General features: G+C 52.1%; 1 protein-coding gene across 7 annotated transcripts; it reads right to left on the reverse strand.

The window, feature by feature from the left end:
• Window positions 1-177: 177 nt before the first annotated feature.
• On the reverse strand, window positions 178-23,387 carry FAM118A (family with sequence similarity 118 member A). Of its 7 annotated transcripts, XM_033118107.1 has the most exons (12): window positions 23,252-23,367; window positions 17,934-18,029; window positions 14,165-14,323; window positions 13,718-13,773; window positions 12,656-12,911; window positions 10,748-10,969; window positions 8,466-8,594; window positions 6,863-7,148; window positions 5,542-5,688; window positions 5,202-5,234; window positions 4,366-4,443; window positions 178-1,295 (listed from the first exon to the last, which is right to left on the reverse strand). In XM_033118107.1, the coding sequence occupies exons 4-12, from the start codon at window positions 13,762-13,764 to the stop codon at window positions 1,276-1,278; spliced, it is 1,218 nt and encodes a 405-aa protein (XP_032973998.1). In that variant the 5' UTR covers window positions 13,765-13,773; window positions 14,165-14,323; window positions 17,934-18,029; window positions 23,252-23,367; the 3' UTR covers window positions 178-1,275. The 7 variants fall into 7 exon arrangements, with proteins under 7 accessions (XP_032973998.1, XP_032973999.1, XP_032974000.1 ...); XM_033118108.1 differs by lacking the exon at window positions 17,934-18,029 and having other exon boundaries at window positions 12,656-12,908; window positions 23,252-23,387; XM_033118109.1 differs by lacking the exon at window positions 17,934-18,029 and having other exon boundaries at window positions 10,748-10,936; window positions 23,252-23,387.
• Window positions 23,388-24,622: the final 1,235 nt, after the last annotated feature.

Genomic DNA, 24,622 nt, shown 5'->3' on the forward strand with positions numbered 1-24,622 from the left:
TGTGTCTTAAGAAAACAACTTATAATTTGCTTTTTCAAAACTAAACATTCAAGCAGTCACTTACTTGACTTCACAACTGAGGAGCAGCTCTAAAGTGTCACTAAGTAAATGACACCGCGCCTTGTCATTAACTGAAAAGCTGAGCACACAGAACTGAAGTTAAAATTTTATTGATGACCAGAGTACCAGAAGATTTGTTCCCCATGCTTCAAAAAGAAAAAGGTCTTGAGCAGGCCCCCAGCTTATCCCTCTCCCTACACGCCCCAACCTGTCCCTGTTCTGAACTCTGTCCTTGTGGGAGCTCCAGTGCCCTCAGTGGGGAGTGTCCTAGCGCTTGGCAAGGAAGGTCATGTGAAAGTAGGCAGCCTCCGCAAGGGAACCGGGGCAGGGCCTCTGCCATGTCACAGCAAGCCCCGCACGGCCGAGCGTACCCCGGAAAGCGTGACGGGCGCCGCCCTCCCGAGGTCTACCTGCCTCACTGCAGGTCCCGTCACAGGCCAGGGAGAGGGTTAGGAGAGGAGGGCCGAGGGTGGACCTGCACCTCAAACAGACTCGCGAAGGTTGGAACTTCCACTCCTCACTAAAGCTTAGAAACTGGTCTGTGCCCACCGGTCATTTGTCAGCCACCAGCCCCGAGACGGACTTGCACACCCGGAACGGCAGTTCTGAAAAGGCCCCTGGTTCCTCGTGACTTCCCCTGCTAGACCTGCCGTTCTCTGGAGCTGCAGATACCAAGTGTGATTCCATAGGCGCCCTGCGATCCGGCCACTCTTCTGACACACGGACCGCTCACGAGCAGTCAGCGCCTCGCGTTCCACGCCTCCTTTACTATTTACCAACGTAACAAACATACTTGAACAGGTTTTCTATGGTAACGTACTTCCACGTAAAAATTACAAATTTAGGAGTCTAATTTCTTATTTTCTCTTTGGCAACTACTGTTGCTTGGACAGTCTTCACTCTCCCCCTTTTATTAGGAAAAACCACCCTGGCAGAGGGTGTGTCACATGGGAGCCGGGACACCGGGCGTCCCCGCCACCAATATGGTCCCTGAGGTAGTTGTCACCAGTGCTCACGAAGGCTAGCTGCAGTGTGTGCGCTTCACTCCCGAGCGGCGAAAGTCACACAGTGGACTCTCCCCCAGCCTGAGGGCCACACCCCCACATGGCTCTTGGGGTACACGGCGGTTTACAGGTGAGAGGTCCGAGTGGGTTCTCTGAACACTCCTCATCGTTGGGGCGCGGCACTGGTTACAGAAGGCTGGTTTTAAAGATTTCAAGACCCTCCAGCATCCTCTGTTCAAACAAAAAGAAGAGAATGCCAAAATGTTAAGGTTTGGCTTGAGGGAGTCTCTGCGACAGGATTCCTATTTCAGAACCTTTTATAGTTCCTTCCGCGTAATGGCTCTGAAAAGGTCTCCATAATGGAACTAGTAGCCACGGTCCAGAAATGGCTTTGTGAGTCCTAAATACCATCAGGGGACAGGTCAATTATGACACTAGGTCTGCGAAGATCTGTAGAAATCTCAGCCCATAGATGTGGGTGCTCCCCCCCCCAGTGGAGTAGCGGGGGCAGTTCCAGCACATGTAACAGGAGCCTGCTGACGTGCCGAGGACGATGGTTGGGGTGCGTGCACAGGGGAGCCCACCACAGTCCCCAGCTCCAGTGGGCAGGACCGGCTGGCCGGCAGCACCAAGATGAGCCCGGGTCTCGCCCCCACGCAGGACAGGACAAGCTTTCTGTGAGAAACAGACCAGAGGGCTTTGTCGGCCTGGGGAGAAGCGGGCTGGTTGGGCGCTGGCATCGAAGGGGACTCCAGAGAGCCCCGGGCCGGCTTGCCCATTGTGCCACAGCAAGTCCACTGGGCAATAAGCCCTGCCACCAGCGGAGGACAAAAGCTCTCTATTCACAGCCGCTGCAGCACCGAGAAGTCCCCACCAAGGGGCAGGGAAGACGCTAGTGGCCCGAGGAAACCACTCCAAGAACACCAGTCTGGTTTCGTTCCTATTTAGTTACAGATGTCCCTACTGGCTGAATTCACAATCCACGTATCTGCTCCTCAAAGAATTTTATCCAAAACGCTATCACCGTGGAAACCTCCCTCTGAGGACGTGCACTGAAGTTGTGCAGCATCTGGGGGAGAGGATGCGGAGTCCGCTGCCCTCGGAGCTGAGCCGTCCTCCCAAGAGGCTCCCAGCGGACGGTCCCTACATGGAAGCACGAGGCCACAGCCGCCTCTGTTGCCTCCTGCCACCAGTCCTAACTCAGGCCCCCACTCACGCTGCAAGCAGCTGTTGTTTAAATTGCCTTGTTTATTTTATTTGATCAAGGTTATTTGCATTCAGTGCACGTTCCTTGTGGTGTAGAAGGAAAATGTATCAGAGTTCTGCTCAAACATACCTACTGGGGAATTTACGTGTTAAATAAGTAGGTAACTGTCATGTTAAAGGCTTCCGAGCTCCGAAATTCTTGGTGGATTCTTAGATAAGTGTTGAAAAGTATTTTACTGAGCTTTTCTTATAAAGTAATAAAAAGGAGACTGCTATCTGAAACTCCTCCAGACCAGTGTTTTCAGGAATGGAGTCAGGTACCCAGAAAGGCCTCTGGTTTCTCCAGGATGTGAAAACATATCACAGTCATAAAAAAACTGATGCCATGAGAAAGAGTAACTCAGAAAACAGGAGCTCCTAGAAATTAACGATGACACCGTCAAAATAAGCACTTCACCCAAAGGCTTGAATATCATTGTGGGAAATCTCCCAGGAAGTTTTTGAAAAAATGAGGACAAAATGAAAATTAAGACATCAGAGAAAACAGTAGAGACTAGACATCAATCAGGAGAGCCCAACTGCTCTGAATTCAAGGAAGAGGGAACAGTGAAGACAGGTATAATTGAGGAAACCATAGATTATTCCAGAACTGGAGTGATGGAAAAGAAAAATGGAGCAACGTATATAAAAAGAATCCACCTAAATACATCCTCATGAGATTTCTAAACATCAAGGAAAAGGAAGACCCTAAAAGCTTCCAGAAAGGAAAGCAATGGGTCACCCATACACCGCCGAGCTCGCGGCTGACACTGGACCCTCTTCGACAGGAAACCCGAATGCTTCAGCCAGTGGCGTTCTGGGAGGAATCACCACCGTGGAGTGTGAGGACCATGCAAAGACACCTGCAGACACACCAGTCCGCGGGGAGCTGGACTGTGGGAGCGGCCTGAGGACGGCCCAGCAGAATGGCGGGGGTTGGGGTGCTGGGGGAAGAAGGGAGACCTGGCAGTGATGTAGGACAGCAAGGAAGGGGCACCCGTCCCAGGGTGACAAGCAGGCAGCAGAACAGCAGATGTCTCGGGAAAGGAGGGGCAGTGTGACGGAGAGAATGCACCCAGTGAAATACTGGGAAACTACGTTTTGGACAACAGGCAAAGAAGAATCTAGAAACTCCTCAAAACATAAAAGCACAAGTAACACCAATATGCAACAATCAAAAGGGCAGCATAACTAGCGGAATGTGAGGAAAAGAGCACATTTGACCTTGACAGTGAAACATGACCTGAAACTGGCCCAGAAACCAGGACCCTGGGCCCATGAACACGACACACAGTACGCTAACCGGGAAAGATATTTACATTGTTTTAATCAAATAAATGATTTTGTTCTCCCACTTTTACAGTCAACCTATAGACACATTGAGGCTAATTTCTTTCAGTCCGGTAACCATGGAGATCAACAGGGACGGTGGCAAGATGGCAGGCTCAGGGGCGTAAGATGAGGAAGGGGAGGGAGGTGGGCAGGGGCCCATCACAGCCCAGTCTTCGCACTGGGAAGCCAGAGTAATGGGAATAAGTACACTGTTTAAAGAACTAGGAATACTACACTGTCCAAGCCAGGGAGGAGCAGGGAGGGGACAGTGAGTGACAGGGCTCACCCTCGAGTCCATAGAGATTCTAACTAAATGGTTTAAATAAGTCTCATTCAGTCAGAGAGGCCACAAGAAATGATTTAAAGTGGTTTTCTCTGGAGACTAAGGTGACATAAGTCAGGATAAGGGGAGTGACTGAAAAGTGGGGGTGGGTCCCCGACAATGTTCTGTGTCTTAAACCGGATGTGATCACGAGGGTGTCTTCACTCTGAGAAAACTCACTGGCCGCCCGACAACCTGTGTGCTTTGTGTATTTCTTTTCAATAACACATTAACTTACACAGAAAGTTCCAGAAGCGGGTACCTCTGGGCAGTTTGCATGATGTGCGAACCACACCTTCCACCAAGAGCCAAGGCAGGCAAACAAAGCACCATGACCGGACCCGCCCACAAATCGGGCAGACCTGCCGCAGTCCCCACGAAGGAAGAGCCCTAGACCGGTACCTGATTGTCTGAGCTTCTTCGCAACTTCAATTCCATTCTCTTCTAGCTTCCTCTTTGCACAGTCCTGACAGGCATTACCTGAAAGATGAAGACTTAGTAAGGGCTCATCCCTTCTAGAACCTACCGTCCACGGAGCAGTGTACACACCGGATCTCACCACAGAGGACGTCTACAGAGCTGAAGCTTTTCTCAAAAGAAAAGCAGGGCTCAGGTCACATTTAAGTGAGGAGGCAACTATAGTTAGTGTATCCTTTCCCGTGGAAATGAGGTAGAATGGAAGTTGCTGAGCTCCACAGTTTGTAACTCCTAAACTGGGTCCACGGAGTCAATAGGGAACCGGACTCTGACCAATGGGCTGACCGCGTGGAAAAAGCTGGTGCCAAGGTCACCCCAGGGGGGACACCGGTGGCTGCGGAGCTTAGGCACAGCGTGTGAATTCAGAAACAGGCAGAACTGGCCAGCAGGGAGAATGTTCACATTTCACACACGTGATCAACAGAAATGGATATGGACACTCAGAACCTTTGCAATTCAACTTTCTGAAGGATGGGTCACAGTCACCATGTCCCAACCAGATGCTGTAACACAAACAAACCTGTGCTGATTCCCGGGCCGCCTGGCTGTAGGGGGACTTATCCCCAGGCCCCCTACACCGAGCTTCCACGGAGAGCACTTCCAGGCCACGCCCCGTGGCAGTGACTACCTCTGGGGGAGCTGTTCTGATGCAGGCTAAGGACTTACTGTGAGGACGCGTTTAGGATTTTACAAGGAGTGGCAGGAAGAGAAAGGGTTGAGCGGGCAGGAAACAGGCTGATAAAAACCAAGGTCTGCCTTACCCAACAACGTGGTGCTGTCCACTTGATCCGCGTCTGGGGAAGAAAGGAAAACAGTCAGGACACCCGACTTCACGCACCCTCCCCTCTGGCCGGCGGCGGAGACGGTGGCGAGGCCACTGCCCGCTGGAATGCCGGCGCCAGCACTGTGGAAGCGAGGGCTGGTTAGTGCCCTCCTCTCCACGTCCAGGGCCACGGGCAAGCCCGAGCCGGCCTGGCACACAGGGAGCCCGGCGTGGTCCCCGCTGTCACTGTTAGGTCTTTCGTCGCCAGATGCCACCCTCTCCAGCCAGGAGAGGCGCCTCACCAATGTAAGTACAAATGTCCTTAAGGACACACTCACTGATGACAAGTCCCAAAGATCTCTCAGGCCCCCGGCAGCTGCCAAGGTCTGGAAAAGGGGCCTCGGCGGGGCTGGGAAGGCGCTCAGCGGCACGCTCCAGGAGCCCGAGCTCACGCGGGTTTACATGGGGTCCTGGTCCTCCGGGTACTTGTGCGTGTGGAGGCAAGAGAGGGGATGGTTAGGGGCAGAGGGGCTGCACAAAGGCCTGGTGGGGACGCAACGCTCCACTGCACTCTGCTGCCAGCCCAGGCCCCAGCCCCAGCGCTAACTGGGTAAGCGAGCCACCTCGCCAAGCTTGTCTCATCAGCTCCAAAAGCAGCAGTGGGTACTGTGACTACAAACGGAGAAACGGCAAGACTGTCATACTCAGAGCAGTGTGTGTGAGACACAGGACGCGTCAGTTGCCTTCTCAGTAAGAAACTGACGACTGCCCTTATTACACTTCTGTGCATGGAAATGCAGCTTAAATCAGTCCATTCTGCTAATGATTAGCAATTCGGAAAAGGACTAGCGGGGAAAACTAAGGTGCTGGCCCATCTCTGCGTTCGGTTACCCACGACCTTAGCATTCTCTAGGCTTCAAGTTCACAGCTGGTCACATCCAGCCAGCTGACTGCGCGGCTAACCCAATTCCATGGCGTGGGTGTCTGGTTTCCTGTTACAACTGAATGACAGTCAATACAGACTTTTCCAAGCTCGCCGTCATCCATGTTTTATGACACCAAACTCAAACCCGTGACCTTCACTCAGGTCAAGACTACCCATTTAAGAACTGCTCAGATATCTTGGTCTTTCCTAGCAGATGAACACTTCCCCTGGGGAAGGGCCTAGGAGAATTACTTAAAAGGGGGGCTGCACTCACAGAACAGAGAAAAGATGTGGTTTGGAAAAAGAAGTCTTCCTCAGACCATTTTTGTGCCTCTGCAGTTTTAACTTTTAAAATGCAGTGCCGGGATAAAGGTATGAAATATCTGCATTTCCCAGGTGCTCAGCGTCACTGCTGAGGAAGCGGCTGAGTTTTCTTTCTTGGTTCAGGTAACTTGAAGCGCGGCCGTCATCCGAAACAGGAGTAAGTGTGCACAGCTACACACACGGCTCAGCTCCCAAGTCCTATTTCCAGACTGTTACTATCACACCAGCTACCCCAGTCTTCTATTTTTAAAGTACACAGAGACGTTTTTAGACAATAGCTGGAAGACTGGGGAATTTAACGGTATATAAGTAAGACCTCAATTCTATGTTGTGGTCCATACATTACATCTCAAGAGGGAAGCAGCGTGCGGTTCTATAGACTGAAGAGGGAAGACGACATCTATGTGTACCTGGGCTCCGCTGTTTGCAGATCTGACTGGCAAGGTCTTGCACGTATCCCGGAAAGTCGTCGAAACAGTCCCCGTAGGACACGACCTTGATGCCGTGCAGCAGCATGTCCGCCTGCTGCTTGAAGAAATGGTCCTCGCTCTCCTTGAGCACAACCATGTAATGCTCCAAGTCCACCTTGTTGGGCACCGAGTAGAGGAACAGGGCCTGGAAGATCTGATCACGGAGCGTCTCTCCACAGCCCACGAACAGAAAGGACTTGGTGCGGTACAGGTTCTGGAGAGCTTCCTGTGAGAAAACCAACCAACAGGGACGCTCGTCAGAGTGCTCCACGTCAGACCGCCAGCTCCGTGACAAACCACAAAGCGACACATCTGTGGTTCACATCGCCACTGCCTGACAGGCCTATCCCGGGAACCACCGCGCGCGAGGGACAGTCGGGAAGGTGGCGCCCGCGCCAGGTGCTCAGGCCCATCTAGGAAGCGCGGTGCAAAGGCCCGAGCTCAGCTGACGGCGCCTCGGCGCCACGGGGCCTCTTCCTGCCCAAGCCAGGGGACCGGCCCAGGCCCCGCGCCAATGTCCAGTGTCAATGAACCAAAGAAGGGGGCCCACTGCCCCCACCCACTAGTCCTGTCGGTCACTCAACTCTCCTAGAATGTGTGCAATTTTAAACATTAAATAAGGACATGAAATTGTTCAGTTCAGAACAGCACATGCCATGTCCTAGAATTACCATTGGTCTCAATGGATCATAGATGGGAACTTCTAGGGGGTGGGGGTTGGGGGGGGCTGGTGTAAGGAGAACAGGGTTTTGGCGAGACAGGGCAGCAGGGCTGAAGAGGAACCAGTGACAGTGACCCGAGGGATAGGGCACAGACGGGAGGGAGGGGGGCAAAGATTATATGAGGTCACTCAGGCAAGCCGGGGAGAACCAGCAATTCCGACATATCTCAGAGGGTCAGTGCCAGCGCAGGCGTTTCTCACAAGCCAGGCCACTTCCTGGTGCAGCCACGCAGCTTCCCCAGTCATCCTCGGGCCTCCCCCCGCCCCCCCGGCCGTGCCCCACAGGCCCCGGGGCGGCCCTGAGCTTGCCAGGGACTCGGGGAAGACCCTGTGCCACAGAAAGGAGTTTACAGCTGCCGTCTGTCTAGGACCCCGAGAAAGCCTCACAGAGAATGAGATTTTGAAAGCTAAAGAGCGTGCTAAGTAGAGAAAGGAGTTTCAGACAGGAAAGCGCTTGAGTGAACACAGAAAAGGCGAGGAGGAGAGCGGAGGGGCCAGAGAAACCACCACAGACCTTTGCGGGCCTGCCAGCCATGCTGACGAAATTCAGCTGTAACCCTGAGCAAGAGCCACTGAGCGGCTGGTGGCGTGGACAGTCAGGTGGGACGGCTTTAACAGGACCCTGCGACAACGTCTACTGAGCGTCTGTGTGACGTGCCAGACCCAGTGCCAGGCCATGGACACACAGTGGAGATAGGGGCACAGCCCAGCGCCGGCAGCTGTGTGGCCCCCGGGGCAGGGACGCAGGGAGGCTGCTGCCAAGTGCTCGTGGCCACCACACAGTCCCAAGGGGTCCACGTATGACTAGTGACATGGCCGTACCATTACTTCTGCGTCCTGAGTGACATCTTTATATCCCGATGGGTCCAACACCAGCCCACAGGGGTCTGTGTACAAGCCGTGAATATGAAGGACGCCGTATCTCATGTGGCCTCGTGCCCACTGAAGGACCTGTCGAAACCAAGCCCAGACAAGAAAGACACCTGGTGTTACGGAAAACAGACGGAAGGGAAAATGTCTAAACTGGATTCATGGTTTCCCTACCTACCTTGGAAAGACTACGAGAGATTTACCATTTACAATTATACCTTGAAAACCTGAGAGTAAGTCAGCGGTTGGCGCTAGCAACTCCTGTCAGAGCTCATGAAAAAGGACTTCTTTGAAGACAGACACAGTCTACAGAAAATACCTCTAACATGAGGTTCCAGAAGCAACTATGAGGCCCTTCACTTCAAGTCACATGTCATATTGTCATTCATTACTGCTACGTATACAGTGTTTCTACACACAGAAAAAAATACATGGAAAAAATAATTGGTCAAATAACCCTGAACTGATTTCAGTTCACGCTCCAGAACAAAGGTCCTTCAGAAGACACTCTTTGCGTCTGTTCCATTTCATCCTCGTGCCAGCGGCTCTCTCCTCGGGGGGCAGTCCTGGCATCATCAGACAGACCAACACCAGCAGCTCTACCCGCACAAAACAGGCCGATGAGCAGCTGGCACTTCTGCCACGTGCCATCTGCCGAATTTCCAGAGACACTATTTACATCGTGAACGAGCCTCACAAATGGGACCACACTGCTCGGACATGGCGCACAGGTTCTACCCAGACACGGTGTGACTCCAGCACAGGGACCGTGCTAGCACAGCCCTAGCGCCACTCTGCGCAGGGCAGACGGCCTGTGCCCGGCGGCCCATGGGCACATGGCCGCCCGCCGTGCTTTCTTTGCCGAGCTCTGGAGAAAGGCTGTCAAAGGGAAATTCTTGGGGTGCAAGCCAAGCCCTGTCCCCATCAGGTCCTGAGCGAGACGTCACCTCGACAGGCTTCAGGTTGTGTGTAGAGCGGGGCTAGGACCTGCCCTCAGGACGTGAAGCAGACAACGCAGGCAGCAGGATTAGTTAGCAGTAATAGCAAACCTTGAAGCAAATTACAAGCGACACAGACACGTCATACAAGAAATACGGTCAGTGAAATGAAACTGTTCAACCTTAGTAATAAGAGAAATAAAAATGTAAAATATCACCTATCCTAAGGGTGAACTGTATCTTGTTTTGCTTTTTAGTAACATTGCGTGTTGGCACGACATCAGAAACAGACGCAGGCACCCCTCGGAGCTACTGCGGGTTTGGTTCCAGGGGAACGGAATGAAGTGAGGACGGCAAGAAAGGGAGTCGTTAACCTTTTTGCTGTGAGGGTCTTGCCTTCAATTTGTATTAGGTTGGTGCAAAAGTAATTGCGGTTTTTGCAATTGTTTTTCACCTTTTAAACCACAATTACTTTTGCACCAACCTAATAAAAAACGCAAGACCTGTGAAGCACCATAAAGCGAGGTGTGCCTGTACCCCCAAACAGGGTTAGTGGCTAGTGGGGGTACAAACTGGGAATCCTCCTGGAGAACAATTTGGTAATTTACATCATCTGCCTTTAAAATATTCATACCCTTTGACCCTGAAACTCCTCTAGGAATTTATCCTAAAGAAATAAACACACATACAGCAGTGTAAGGATTTTCATTGTTGCCTGATTTGTAATAATGAAAACATGCTAATAATAAGAGCAGAGGCTAACAATTACACTTTAGACTTACAATTATATTGCCTTTTAAAAACAGCTTAATGATAGGAAAACACTCACAGTAAAATATTAAGGAAAACTATCAGGGTAATAACGTTACATGTACTGCAATCCCAAGGGTTAAAAATAAAGAAATAGCCAGTATTCACAGAACAGGACTGTGGGTGATTTCGCCTTCCTCGCTATTTTCTTTATTACCCACATTTCCTACCATGACTACATCAGGTGGGAAACACTTGCAGGTCAGCAGGACAGGACGCACACGAGGACAGGAGCAGGCAGGCAGGGGTCGTGGGAAGTGCAGGGCGTCCTCCCCGCCAACCCCGAAGCAGAGGAGGCCCACCAAGGCCCCCCAGGTCCTGTGGGGTCTCAGGCTGGAGGGTCTCTCTCCCCGGCCCCCCGCCCCACAGGACTGACAGCACCCTCATGACCAAGCTCCTCCCACACCCATGGAGGGCCGGGGGAGGGGCGAGCACCCCTGCCTTTCCTCCCTCCCCCGCACGTACTCGCACAGACCCCACGCCCACCTTAGTCTTGTCCTTCAAATCCAGGGACTCCATGGGCTTGTTCTGTTGCTGCCCAAAGAGCTCCAGCAGGTTGTCGTAGTTGGTGGTCAGGACCATCGTGCCCCTTTCCATCAGGCTCAGGATGGACTGCAGCACCAGCGGGTTCTGGATGTGCAGCTCCAGGTTGTCGAAAATCTCCATCAGGCAGTCCTGGAAGAAGTTGGGCTTGGTGTCGCCTGTCCGCTATGGAAAGGTGGGCCGGGAGTTACCAAAACATCGTCTGTCAACAAGTACTGAGCACCTAGCCACGTAGTATTCTGGGTGCTAGAGAGGGGGAGGGAGGGAATGAGGGAGGGACGGAGGGAGGAGAGAAGGAGGGAACCCCTGACCTCGCAGTTGAAGCTCTAAGGAGAAACACAGATAATGTACAGATCCGTGAGTGATACATCAACAGAGACAAATGCTTTGGGAAAAGGAAAGCAGAGCAAGGGGGCAGGTCCTGCTGGGGACAAAGGGTGGATGGGTCAGAGGGCAGAGGGAAGGGGCCTCTCTGGGGAGGGGTGTTTGAGCAGAGAGCTGAGGGAGTGAGAGACCCAAGCAAAGGGAAGAGCCAGTGCAAGAAGGGCACTGAGGTAACAGCACAGGTGGGCCCAAGGGTGAGCGAGGGGTCTCGGTGGCAGGAGCGGGAGGGGCCGTCAGGTGAAATCAGAGACGGGACCCGTAACCAGATCACGCGGGGCCTTGAACACCGAGGTAAAGGCTTCAGCTTTCCCTCTGAAAGCTGCTAAGTGCAGGTTTTCCCCCCGTTGCTGGTCTAGGAAATGGGGTGTCTTAACGGCACCCACAGCAGGTAAAAGACAGTGCCACACACTGCCGAGAGTCAAAGGGTTCGAAGGAGTTTTGGCGTCTGGAGTTGGGCACCAACTAGAACATGAGCTGGAAGCTGCCTGGTGACATGGCAGGGCAGCAGAACAGGAGCCGGGTCCCCAACACAGTCCAGCCACCTAAATCTGGGGGCTGCCTACCCAGATTTATTACGTGAGGAGCAGAAATGTGATCACGTGGAGCCAAAGGTGCTGAGTCTCTACAGCAGACCAGGCTCTCGCCTCCCTGATGACTCTGTATGTTTTCATGCGTCCTCCTGTGTTAATCCCCCCAACATGTCGTCCCCACCTGTCCCTCAGACGAGGCTGTGCTTCTTCAATGAGTACAAGAGTAACGAGAAGAAACGTCTGGTTTCCCAGTGCTGGCACCTGTACGCTGCGCCGACCTGTGCCACGCTGGCCTGGCCACGCGCCGATGCGGGGCCAACCCCACTCGCGGTCTCTTTTCCTGTCTACTAGGTCATTTCCACCTGCAGACAGAGAAGCTGTAACTTCTCCCACCTGAACATGTCCTTAGGAACCACCTGTCATCTGAAAAGAGACGGCTGGCCAGCTCGGACCCTAAACACGCCTAAAGGTGACCCTTCACGAAATCATAAGTCTGGACCCCAAAGCAGCGTCATCACACCCCTGACACAATCACAGCCTCGGGCTCCATTTGACGGGAGCTATTTTAGGAGCCCCACTCTGTCCCTGGCATCACTGTTTAAAGGGATGAATCCTGACGGACTTCAAGATTTCTGGCTGGGACGGCCGGTTAGCTCAGTTGGTTAGAGCCTGGTGCTCTTAACAACAAGGTTGCCGGTTAGATCCCCACAGGGGCCACTGTGAGCTGCGCCCTCCACAACTAGATTGAAACAACTACTTAACTTGGAGCTGATGGGTCCTGGAAAAACACACTTAAATAAAATCTTTAAAGTTTAGAAAAAAAGATTTCTGGCTCGTCAGGCTCGCAGACACGTAAATATCAGCGTCATGGAGGCCCAGCCCGGCCCAGAACCAAGTCACGAGCAAAACCTGCAGGACTTGTCTGAGAAAGACTTACAGGAGACATCTTCCGGATCAGGTCGTGGGCCACGACCAACAGGTCCCGGTCCTTCGTCACTTTCCTGCGGAACTCGGCCACGTCCCCAGGGTGGAGCACCTCCAGCTGCTCGGCGGCCTCCAGCACAGCCTCGATGCAGCTCCTCCACGAGCAGAGGGCAGGGATGCCCGGGGCCACCGCCGCACTGACGCCAGTTCCAATGACCAGCAGCAGCTCCTGCGGCTGCTTCCGGATGAGGCTTTTTAAAAACTTTCTACTGAAAAACAAGGGAGGGACAGAGTGAAAAGTCAACTTGGAAGAATAGCAACTTCACAAGAAACACAGTGCAGGCCGGGGTGACCTGGGAAGGGTCTGGTCGAGTCCAACCTGTGCTGGACAGACACACGGACACGGACACACACACACACACACTCACACACACTTCCCCCAACTCCACGCTGCTGGAAGATGAGCCTCTGTGTTATTCTTCGTTGTATGATTATCTGACATATTCTATCCTTAGTCCATAAAGGACTTGGGGACAGTGGTGTTTTATTCCTCTTGAGTCCCCCAGGGTGTTCAGCGCACATTTAAGTGGCATATATTACTGAACAAAAAGCAATTTTAATTCCTATGAGACTGCCAAGAGCTTGTAAACCTCCGTGATGACAAACAGATGCCTGCTTGCCGTGACAGATAAAATTCCTGGCAAAAAACTGCTTTTCGGCCACTTATCAGCCCCAGTGCATTCCAGGGTGAGTGCCCCGTATCTTCCATCACTTTGTAACCAGCCTGCAGTCCACAGTCAGAGAACCTTTCCTCGGAGCACGGCATTCCTCGTCTCCGACCTGACCCTCTGATCACGGGGTGCTCGGTTTGGAGGCCAGGCTATGGTCACTCCTTGGGCAGAAAAGGGACTGCCTTCTGGAAGGTTTCTTAGGTTGAAGCGAAGGTGTTTCCACAGCCCGAGATTCCCTCCTGACCCCACGTTCTCACTTCACCTTCGCCTCTATAGGTGCTCAGTACAAGGACACTCGTGACAGGTGCCATCAACCTCACGAAGGTGCAGTTCACTTTATTTACCTTGATTTTTGTTCACTTCTATTTGGTGTCTTTTCCACTGAATCCATCTGTGAATCCTAAAGAGAAAAACTAGTCAGAAGCGACTTCTATTTCCCAGATAAACGTTATTTTATCAGATCCTGAAAGAGAGCTGAGGCTGGCATTGAAGTCAAAGGTCCTTGAGCTCTACTTAAATTGGAACACCTGAGACACGTCACCTACAAAACACCTATATCCAAACTGTCCCCTAAGCCACGTCCTAATTCTGGGTGACTTGCCGGCCAGGCTGGCTCAGATTCAGAATCTCCGTAGCTCTGCACTGGATGGGAAATGAAGGGATACCAGCGTGCACCGAGGACGGGACGGAAGGCGGGGAAGGGGCAGTGGCTGCACGCGGGGGTTTTCATGCTGTCCCCTTTATGACTATTCCAGGGGCGCATCCAGTGGACGTGAACACAAAGAACTCACCACAAAGGAAGAAAGCGACCAACGCACAACAAAGGAAAGGCAGAACCCAGGTTTTCAGGGGAGGTAGTGTGTTCTCTCCGGCACCGAGTACTGTATTGCGGGCGGCACGTGACACTTCTCAGTAAGTCTCCCGAGGTGCCAGGCCTCCCCTTGGACGTCCTGAAATCGAGTCCAAAGAAATAATCAAAGTGAAATGTCATTTCTTCACTTACAGAAAACAGGAGTCGTAACCAGCTAGGTCTCTATTGCCGAATTATCGCCATGGTCTACAATTTTTTCCAAAATCACATTTCCCCCTAATTCTAGAACTATTGACTACAAACAGGCAAATATACAGAAAAATGAACTTTAAAAGGCCCACAATCCTACTACCTATGAGCAATAACTGTTATTAACATTTATAGATTTCCTTCTAGGCATTTGACTTTAAATTTTTCAATCAGTTGGGACCATTGTTTATATCCTACTTTTTTCATGCGTTAGAATAAAACCATGTCCCATATGGTATTGAAAACGACTTGTAAATCTAAGTACAATAACTACATACAGGGAATTCTACCTCACTGACATACATCGTTCATTTACCTAGATCCCCAATGTAGGACGTCACTGTAACACTCGGACAGCCATTTTTGTACACCAAGTTTTTTACATATTTTGAAATTACTTGTTTAGGAGAGGTTTGTGAGAGGCAGAATTGCTGAGTTAAAGAATATGAACACTGTAAAATATTTCGGCACATACTGCCAAACTGCTTTCCAGAGAAGTGGTCAGCAGAATAAATAAGTGCCTGCTTTGCCATATTCTAACCAGCACTTTTCAGATATGTAATCTTTTTTTCCCCTCAATTAGAATCAGGTCACCAAACATAATTTTCCGGGGTAAGGAAACAAGGCTTAATCAGTTTCTAAGCATCGTTAGATTTTAACACTAAAGGAATCCTCAGAATATCCCCTGAAAATGTTTATTCAGTTTTGTGTGGGTGCCTAGGTATGTCCCTCACCCCCACCCCAGGGAAAGGGCTCAGAGCTTCCCTCAAACTCCCAAACGTGTCTGTGCCCTCCCCCAAGTGTTAAGAAACTGCTGCTCACAGATGCCTGTCGCCTGCCCAAGGGCTAGTGGTGCCCAGGGGCCAACGCTTGCCCCAGACCCATCCTCCTTCCCACCAAGGAGTCACAGCAATCAAAGGTCAAATCTTTTCGTTTTTGTTTTTTTTTTTAACCTGCAAGATATTTTCTAAAGAAAGTAACAAATACTGTGGTTTTCCATTATATAAGCAACCCTGGGCCCAGCCCTGAGATTTCAATGACTAACCTAACTATGCACCAATCTTCAGTTTTAACAACCATAAAATAAGAATTCTTGCGAACTGACCAAGTTTTGAAAGCTGGAGAATATTACAGATGCTCTGGCAGTTCAAATGGCTGCGTCATACAGCTCAGGCTCTGACCTGTCAATGACAGCCCCCACCCCACCCACACTTCCCTTCTTAACCCCTCAGGAACTCGAAGAGTCATTCCTATTTAATTCTATTTGAAAAGTTATCTTTTTAAAATTAAACGTATTGGGGTAACATTGGTTAGTAACATTATATATATATACAAATTTCAGGTGTACAACTTCATAATATGCTATCTGTATACTCTATTGTGTGCTTGATTTGAAAAGTTAATGTGAGATGCTTTTCAGTGGACTAATCCAATTGCCCCCCACCCCTACCCCGCAAAATAATTCACATCACTTTGAAACAGTTACTCCTTCCCACCTACAGAAAGGAGTCTTTTATCTCAGCCTTCTCTACACAAAAGCATTTTAGAACCAAAGACTTAAGAAATGCCCCAAATTGTTTCCATGGTAAAGAACTTTAAAAATTCATCTCTAGCTCTTTCAATTACTGTTCAACTGCTTTTGAATCTCCAATATGCATGGTTATTGTTACAAATTGAAAACCCAATTATTCCATTTACACATTTGCAAAAAAGTATGAGCAATGTAAACTTTTATGGGCTGGACCTACTGGTAATTGAGTTCAGAGTTCTCCAGGAGCACAGGTTGTCTCTCTAAGCACTGCACACACGTGACGGCTGAGAGCCTGCCCTGCGGTGTGCCGAGCTCAGACCTCCTTCGGGCCACAGCTTGACGCAGGTCTGGAGCCGGCTCCTCAGCATTTCACGAGGAATCACACGGGCTCCAGCCTCCACAGGCAAACGTGCCGCTGCACTGTAACCCTGCCGTGTTCCTTTAAGGCTCCAAGCAGCCAACATGGGAAGCACCCAGTTACATGAACACTCAACACCGTAAGTCTGGAACGACGAGCTGCACAGCTGCCCATGTTTGGTCATTTATAGCGCATTACAACACTACATGTTTAAAGATACAACCTCATTCCCTGTTCCTTCAGCAGCCCACCCAGCAGAGCCCAATCCCACACGAACCTAGAAAAGTACCCAAATCTCTCCTTATTCCAGTGCTAGGCTCCCATCCCCAACTCCATTCTTCTAAGCCAATCAGATTCCAGACAACAGTAAGAAAAGCCTTCAGAGCCCTTTTAGAAGCTGCATCTTTTGGTTTCCTTGGTGAGCATGTCGTCACCACAGTCTGCAGGCCCAAAGCCAAGTCATCGTAACAACCCATTTTTTTCCAAGGACCTATCAGCATTTTCTGAAAGCAAAATCAGGCCCCAACACAGAGTTGTATGAGCAGTTCCTGTCCTTGTTTATCTAAAGCCATGAATAAAAGTCTTAAGAGAATGTTTTCTGCTTACAATTTCAGATCGTGAGTATTTAACGGTCTAGCTTCAGAGTGGCCAGAATCCTTTGAATCCCCAACATCCAGCACTAAATAAATGCTCATCAAACTGAGCCCCTTGCAAGAGAATCAACTACAAACACCGAACGTGTCATTCACAGCTGGCAAAACAAAGCCCCCCTGACTCCCTCACCCCACTGGCCTGGGCTGTGAATGCCCTCCCGCCAGCACCCCGCCTCCTGGTAACCACACCCCATACCATCCCCTCACCCACTGGCGGCAGGCTTGGTCATGTGACTTCTTTGGCCAATGAGAAACCAAGAAGCAAGCAAGAGTTTGGTAAGCGCGTGGACACTGGAGCCGGCCCTCTTATTACTCTGCGGTGTAAAGCCCGGTGGGTCTAGCCCCCTGGGAGGGTGACAGCCACAGTGGAGAGCCGAGGCCCACGAGCGGACAACCAGCATCGTCCCCACGACAGGCTCCCGGGGACTGACTACTCAGGGCCAGCCGAGCCGCCAGCTGACCACGCTGCGTGAGCGGCCCCAGCGAGGCTGGCAAGCCCTGCCGCACCAGGCGCGGAGCTACCGAAGTGGCGCTCGGTCATCGGAAACCCTCCTGAGCACCACTGCTCTACACGAAGGTCAGAGGGCCGGGAAAGACGACCAACGTGTCACGAGGGAAAAAATGGGTCAACGAGTGAGAGTTCATCACGTTTTGAGGGGGAGGGAGAAAATGTCAAGAACAGTAATTATTAAATTAACGTAACAAAAAAACCTAAAACCACTTTCTAGTACAAACTACACTTTCACTGTACAACCACAAACCGTGAACTAGAAGTTGCAAGTCTATGGGATCCTCGGAAACATCTAAGAAACCTCCTGATTTCTTTCTATAAACCATCACCGGGGTTTCGCGCGCGTGCAAGAGCAGGGAGGCAGGCGAGCACCCCCATGAACAGGGCATGCAGGACACACGCTCAGAGTACCCCCTCGCACGCAGGCTGCGGCGGTGTCACAGATACCAAAGCTCCACAGGCTGGCTTTTAACTCCCCTTTCGGTGAGCCACAGAGTGATGAGGTAAGACGCGCCCAGAATGTGTGGAAAAAGCCACAGGTCCCTGTGAGGACGAAGGACGCTTCGCGTGAAGGCGGGCGACTCGGCAGGCTGTTACTACCAGTGGTACCAGTGCCACTGTGCTTGTTACCCAGGCAACCCACACTAAGAACTGGTGTATAAATGTGCTGCTCAGGAGACAGGAGACATGTGCCACTCATGTAACCAGTGTGGTGACAAAAACGTCCCTAAAGGAGGCCCACACCCATCAAGGGTCTTCCGCCTACACCAGGCCGGTCTGGACGCCTGGGAGCCAGAGTGGGCACCTGCCAGCAGCATCGCCCCTCAGCACCTGGTGAAGGACAGCGTGAGGCTATTAAAGCTCACTGACAGACACACGCAGGTCGCTGACACCACCCCCTCCGTCACTGATTCCCACAAACTGCCCTTTTCACAGCAGTCCCGTTCCCCGGGAAGACTTGGGAGGGGGCCACGGAAACAGTAATCGTCGGGCAATAAGAGTAACTTTTCAAGTACATCTGACAATCATCCTTCTGACTACAAATGAATCACCTGCGATCTGGTTGTTATATTTCCAGCGAGTTTGATTGGCATGACTGAGCTGGACACAAAACACAAATGGACAAAAAGCTTCCAGAACTGCGAGAGGCTTACCTGAAACCACAACAACTCCATCCAAAGCGCAAGCAGCATGGGGGCTACCGTGGAGAAAACACAGCAAACACCACCACTGCTCCAGCCATGAGGTCTCTCTGAACCTCAGTTTCCAAATCTATCAAATGGGAATTCTACCACCCACGCCGCTGGATTACTGGGAAGACTCGAGTGAACAGAATATCTGAAGGTACTTCATCAACTGTAAAAGTTTACCTGTTACTATAAACCACCCCAGCAGCCGGCTTCTCTCCCCCAGCAAGAGGCTTCCAATTCGACACTGTTTTCCAGGGCAGCCACCAAGACCGCCAATTAATTTAACCACAGGTCTCGTAAAACTTAATCCCACTCATCACCAGTGAGGGATCCTTGGAATGAATTGTTTGCTTCCATTCACAGAAAACACAAAACCTTCATTTGACCACGTTACTTAACAGATCACTTTTATTCAGTCCATATGAATTATGATGGGAAAAATGCTTATTTTGTCATGATCAAAATGTGTTCGTTTGCTTCTTAAAACTAGTGCCTCCAAACAGAGTTGCGTGGGCATAATAAATATTCAAAGCAAGAAAAGAACAAAACCCACCATGAATAAAAAATGTAAAAGGTCACGGTTTAGTTAAAAAACATTAATTACTGACCCTTTTTGTACCCTTATCAGAGTCAAAAGACAGTCAGATTACATGCATTATCTCATTTAATCCTCTCAATAACCCTGTGAAGTGGCTACTATTGTTATTATTACCACTCACCTGGCCGAGGATGACATTAAACCCTTTTTATGAGGCCAACTGCCATGGTAAATACAGTCTTTCACATTTTCTCCTAACATTAGTGCAGCTCAGAATGGCAAACAAATATACTTGACATTTTACTAGGAGCCCTGCCAACAGCTAACGCGTTAACTGCTTTACAGTTTGTCCACCAGCTGCGACAACGTTGCATAAGTCATATAGATGTGTTATTTAACAATAAGCCAATGATGGTAAAACACACTAAAGGCATATTGAACCCCCAGCATGTATCCACCCCAAGGGCAATAAGAGATGTTCTGGAAAGTAAACCTCCAATTAAACTTAAAATTATAGAATTTTAGGAGCTGGAGAGATCTTACAGGTTATGGTGATACCAAATACCCTAATTTTACAGAAGTGAAAATTGGGACCCTGGGAGGCAGTGACTTGGTCGAGGTCCCCCAAGGAGTTAGGGGGGTTCCCGTCTCCTCACCCTGCCCTCATCCTGGACACTACCTGGTCCTCTGTGACTCCGAAACTTCATCTAAGGCACTCATTTCTACCTCTTTTACCACCAAATCTTTAACCACCGTTCTGGTAAAACTTAATCTTTACAAATAACAAGCCACACAGTTTGGCTGATCTGCAGCTTCACCTGCCTTCTCACAACATTTCTTTTCCAAAAATCCTAAGAGAATAGCCACCATTAGGAAGACTAAGAGGCAGCGGGAAGAAGCCTGGGGCAAAACAACCAGCTCAGGACAGTTTTCCCTTTGGTCTTTGCCGGTTTATCACACAGGGAACAAAGCCACCACTCAAGGACTTCAAGCTTCTGTCCTGGAGACGCCTCAGGCTCCTTGGGGGAAGGAAGTAGGATCTAGTGGACAGAGTTCAGCTGTAGCAGCTAAACAACTGGGTACTTGTTGTACTACTTCATATGGGGACAAGTTACCCTCTCTGAGCCTCTGTTTCCTTTACCTGTAGAAAAGGAACCATATCTTACACCTCATAGGGTTGTTGCAAACATTGAAAGGGATGATGATCAAAAGAACAAAGTCTAGGGTTGGCCGGATGGCTCAGGTGGTTAGAGCGCGACCTCTGAACAGGGTTGCTGGTTCGATTCCCACACGGGCCAGTGAGCTGCGCCCCCTGCAACTAGACTGAAGACAATGAGTTGCCTCTGAGCTCCCAGAGGGGCGGCCGGATGGCTCAGTGGGTTAGAGCATGAGCTAACAACCACAAGGTTGCCAGTTCAATTCCCGCAGGGGATGGTGGGCTACACCCCCCTGCAACTGAAGATTGAACACAGCGACTGGACTTGAAGCTGAGCTGCACCCTCCTCAACTAGATTGAAGGACAATGACTTAAAAAAAATAAAGAACAAAGCCTAGAATGGCGTGCTTCCCACTAAACCCTTTGTACGTGAGTATGTAATTCCAAAATTCAGTTCCTCAGTCACACTAGTCACATTTTCAACGTTCGATGGCCGTGTGTGGAGCGTGTACCGGAGAGCACAGCACAGGACGTTTCGTCCTCACCGGAAGCTCTGCTGTCAGGGCTATCCTGGAGTCTCCCTCTCCCGCACCCATGTCCAGACCTCAGCAAAAGGCCTGTGGCGTTTTCCTCCTACGTCGCTCTCTAATCCACACGCTCTCCGCTGCCTTAGAGTCCTCACAAGTTGTCTGACTGCCGAGAGCCACCCTGCTTCCAGTTTCAGCCCTTCTATAACCCCACGCTGTCTCCAGAGTGACATTTCGGACAGACATAGCTGAACTTGTCTCTCCCTCCAGGGCTTTCCATTATCTGGGGACCCCCACGCCCAGCTTCCAAAGCTCCCAAGATCTTGTTCCACTTCCGAGCATCTGCCTCCCTTCATCCTGCCCCAGTGCTGGACGTTGACACACAGACATACAGTGACCCTGATGAAGTCGCAGGGGACCACCTGGCTATGGGCTAACGGACAAACCCTCACCTACAGGGACTAAAAGGTTCCTAATGTCAGTCCCCAGGCAGAAAACGGTAGGCTTGACCGGAAAGTGCTGCAGCACGTCTTTTGGGTCTAGACTTTAAGAAGCTTAGCCATGCCTAAGGAAGTCAAGCCCCCACTGCCACCACTTTGGTCCAGGTCACTGCCATCTCTCACGTGGTCTTGCTTCCTCCAATAATTCTCTGCACCACAGTCAGTGATTGTGCAAAAACACAGAAACTACTTCACTCCCCTCCGTAAATCCTTCCATGGCCCCCATGAGTGCCAAATCCTCTACAGGGCTTCAGAAGTTCTTCCTGCTTTGGTCCTGACCCCCCTCGCCAGCCCCTTCCCGCCAGTCCACATCTCAAACCCTGCACTCCGCCAAACTTCCCAGTTTCTACCATTCTGGCCTCTCCACTGACCAGCTCCTCTCTCCCTTCAGCTGAGCTGGGGCATCACTAACTCAGGGCAACGGTGGGCAGAAGCAGTAGGTCAAGAAAGGGCCACGGGCCTGGTGGGCCTCGGGAACACAGCGGGGTTCTCCCCACTTATGAGTCCCTCTGACACCACCCTGAGAACCTTTCCCATTACGGGAGCCAGTAGGGCTCCAACCATCCCCAGGATGAACCTATGCTCTAGCCACGCTTGCTGGTTTCCACAATCTGGTGTGCTGTGAGGCCCGCCTCTGCCGCTTCACATCTGTCCTCTGTGCCCGGCACGACCCTGGCAAACTTCTCTTCAACCTCAACCTTCAAGAATCGGCTCACCTGCTACCTGGCACTTTTCCTCCCCTCCAAGAAGCCCTCCTTAACACCCCTTCCTGAGAATCAGACCCCCACCCCAGCTGAGTTCAAAGTCACTACACTAAACGCCTTATAAAAACGACCTACTTGCTTACCTGCCCCCCTCCAAAGAGGCAGGAGAGTCAGAACTGCGTCGTCTCTAGCTCCAGTGCCAATTCCTGCAAACTACCAGGCATTCAAAACAACGTGAGCTCCACGAGTGAAAAGATTAAGGCCAGGAGACAACCTCACAGCATCCTGATTTGCCCTAAGTCCCTCCCTTACTTAGTTGTACCTCCCTCCACATCAGTTATGCTCTCTAGACTCTTCTGTCGGCCGTAGGAGTCTCACCAAAAAGCATTAAAAGTTAAACACTGTCCCTGCTTTGGCCTCAATGCAACAGTAAACACAAATGCAAATGGGGCGGCGCTGAGATCACACCCCCTGCTTAGTTACACAGGATCAGCAGGTGACCTGGTATATGCCTGTCCTCCTTTTATATTATCATCAAGAATCCAAACCCCGGGAATACTTGCACAGACACCTCACGGGTTCCCGGACCTCAGGGGTGAGAAACCAGGCGTGAGACCAGCGTGGAGAGGGAGCCAAACAGGGACGGAACCTGCGCGCAGGTGGCAGAGCGGCGGGGAGAAGCCCAGGATGCGGTGCGGATGGCGGCCCAGGCATCCGGGACGCCGCGGAGAGATGGGGGCCAAGGGGATAAGGGGGGGCTCGGAAAATCGGGGACGGTCTCGGGGGCCCGGAAGGCATCTTGAGGGGGGTTGTGGGACCAAGGGCCCTGAAGGGGTGGCGGTCCTTTGGGAATCTCCGAGGGGAGGGAAAAGCCTGAAGGCTGTCGGGTTAGAGTCCTGAAAGCGGCAGGGGCCAGCGGTGGCCGTGAACCTCGACAGGGCCGGGGGGCCGGGGCGAACCCCGAAGGGATCTCGGGGACGGGGGTTCCCGAGGGAAGGGTGAGGGGGGGTCTTGGTAACCGAGGTCTGCCGGGGATCCCGAGCGTGTCAGGGACCACGGGTCCTGAAGCGGCCGGGGCGGACCCTAAGGGTCTCGGGGTCTGAGGGGCTCTACACCCGGGACCCCCGGGCCTCGTGGACCGGCCTCTCACCTGCGGCGCAGCGGAGATGATGGTCGGAGCTCGCGCACCCGGAGCCTCCTCCTGCCCAGCGGCCCACCAAGTCTCCGACGGCTCCGGCGGCCGCGCGCCGCTCGCGCTGGGCGGGGCCGGGCGGGGGGCGGGCGGCGGGGAGGGGGCTGCGCGCGCAACCCGGCGGGAGCCGGAGCGGACGCCACGCCGCCCTCGGCCGCGACTCCCACGGTAGCGGGCCGCGGCGCCGCCGCAATGCCTTCCCCCGCGCGCCCGCGCCAGGCGCGCGAAGGTTCCGCCCCGAAACCAACGGCTTCGCGGAAGCCGTTGGGAGGAGGGCGGAGCTGGGACTCGAGAACCGCCCCGAGGCTCCGGCCCCGCCCTCCCGGAAGGCCCCGCCCACTCGGGATCTCCTGCGCGGTTGGGGTGGGGTGAGCGAAGGCGGCTCGCGCTTCTGAACCTGCGTCCGCGCTCCATCTGCCCCGCTCTCGCCGCGCGTCCTTGGGTGGCTCATCTGCAAAGTGGGGGCGAGCGTGCAATCGGAAGCGCCCCTCTGCAGCACCCCTGCGCCACACTCATACACAGCTTCACTCCAACCCCAGCGGTGCCCAGACCCGGGCTGGTCTCAGGTCCCCAAACACGCCCAGCTGGCCAGAGACCCCTACCAACTGACGTTGCCAGTCCCCTCCCCCGCCTCCCCGAGTTCGTGTCTTTCAGAGTTCGTCTTACTCTCTGAATGACATACTCTTGTTATTTTCGGTCTCCCTTCCCGTAAGAGTCGGTGAAGTCCACTCCTGAATCCATCCCCAAAAGCTAGAACGGGGCTGGGAACACGATCGGTGCCCGAGTATTTGTGAATGTGTGAGTGTCCTCGTGCGCTTCCCTCATCGAGAAATACTCTCCCTCCGAGGCCACTAACGGGGGATGCGCTTGGGTTCGGATCCGTGAGACCCTGTGACCTCTCGCCCATCTGTGCCCAGGCTCCACATCTGTAAAACGTGCCCGCCTCCTGGGGTGGTTGAGAGGACTAAATGAGATGGTGCGTACCGTAGGTGAGCTTGGCACAGGGGCACGCAGCTGGGTGAGGGTTCCCTATTGATCTTATTTGCGGGTGGACTCCTCTCTTCCTCTGCCACTGGAAGTCTTTCCCTTTCCTGAACAAGATCCAATTGGATCAAAAGCCACTTCCTCTGCCCAGCCTTTCTGGATCTGCCCTCCGGCCCTGCCCAAGCCCGACAGAATTAAGGCTTATTTCCTCTATCCTTAGCACATTTTTATGTCTGCCTGGTTTATAAAATGGCTGTTAATGCCCCGCAACCCACAGGGAAGCTTCCCATTTGTGAGGAAGCTGAGTTTGTGAGTTTCAGCAGCCTGTGAACTGTGGGGGGAGAG

The sequence above is a fragment of the Rhinolophus ferrumequinum genome, chromosome 10, assembly GCF_004115265.2.
Source record: "Rhinolophus ferrumequinum isolate MPI-CBG mRhiFer1 chromosome 10, mRhiFer1_v1.p, whole genome shotgun sequence".
Lineage (NCBI taxonomy): Eukaryota > Metazoa > Chordata > Mammalia > Chiroptera > Rhinolophidae > Rhinolophus > Rhinolophus ferrumequinum.

What these genes read in the sequence shown, in the direction of transcription:
- FAM118A (XM_033118106.1), bottom strand. Translation starts at nt 13,764, where the DNA reads ATGGATTCAGTGGAAAAGACACCAAATAGAAGTGAACAAAAATCAAG. An exon ending in AGAAGTGAACAAAAATCAAG is followed by an intron (nt 12,912 to 13,717) that starts GTAAATAAAGTG and finishes CTTGTTTTTCAG; the next exon opens with TAGAAAGTTTTTAAAAAGCC. An exon ending in GAAGAAGCTCAGACAATCAG is followed by an intron (nt 1,296 to 4,365) that starts GTACCGGTCTAG and finishes TTGTTTGAACAG; the next exon opens with AGGATGCTGGAGGGTCTTGA.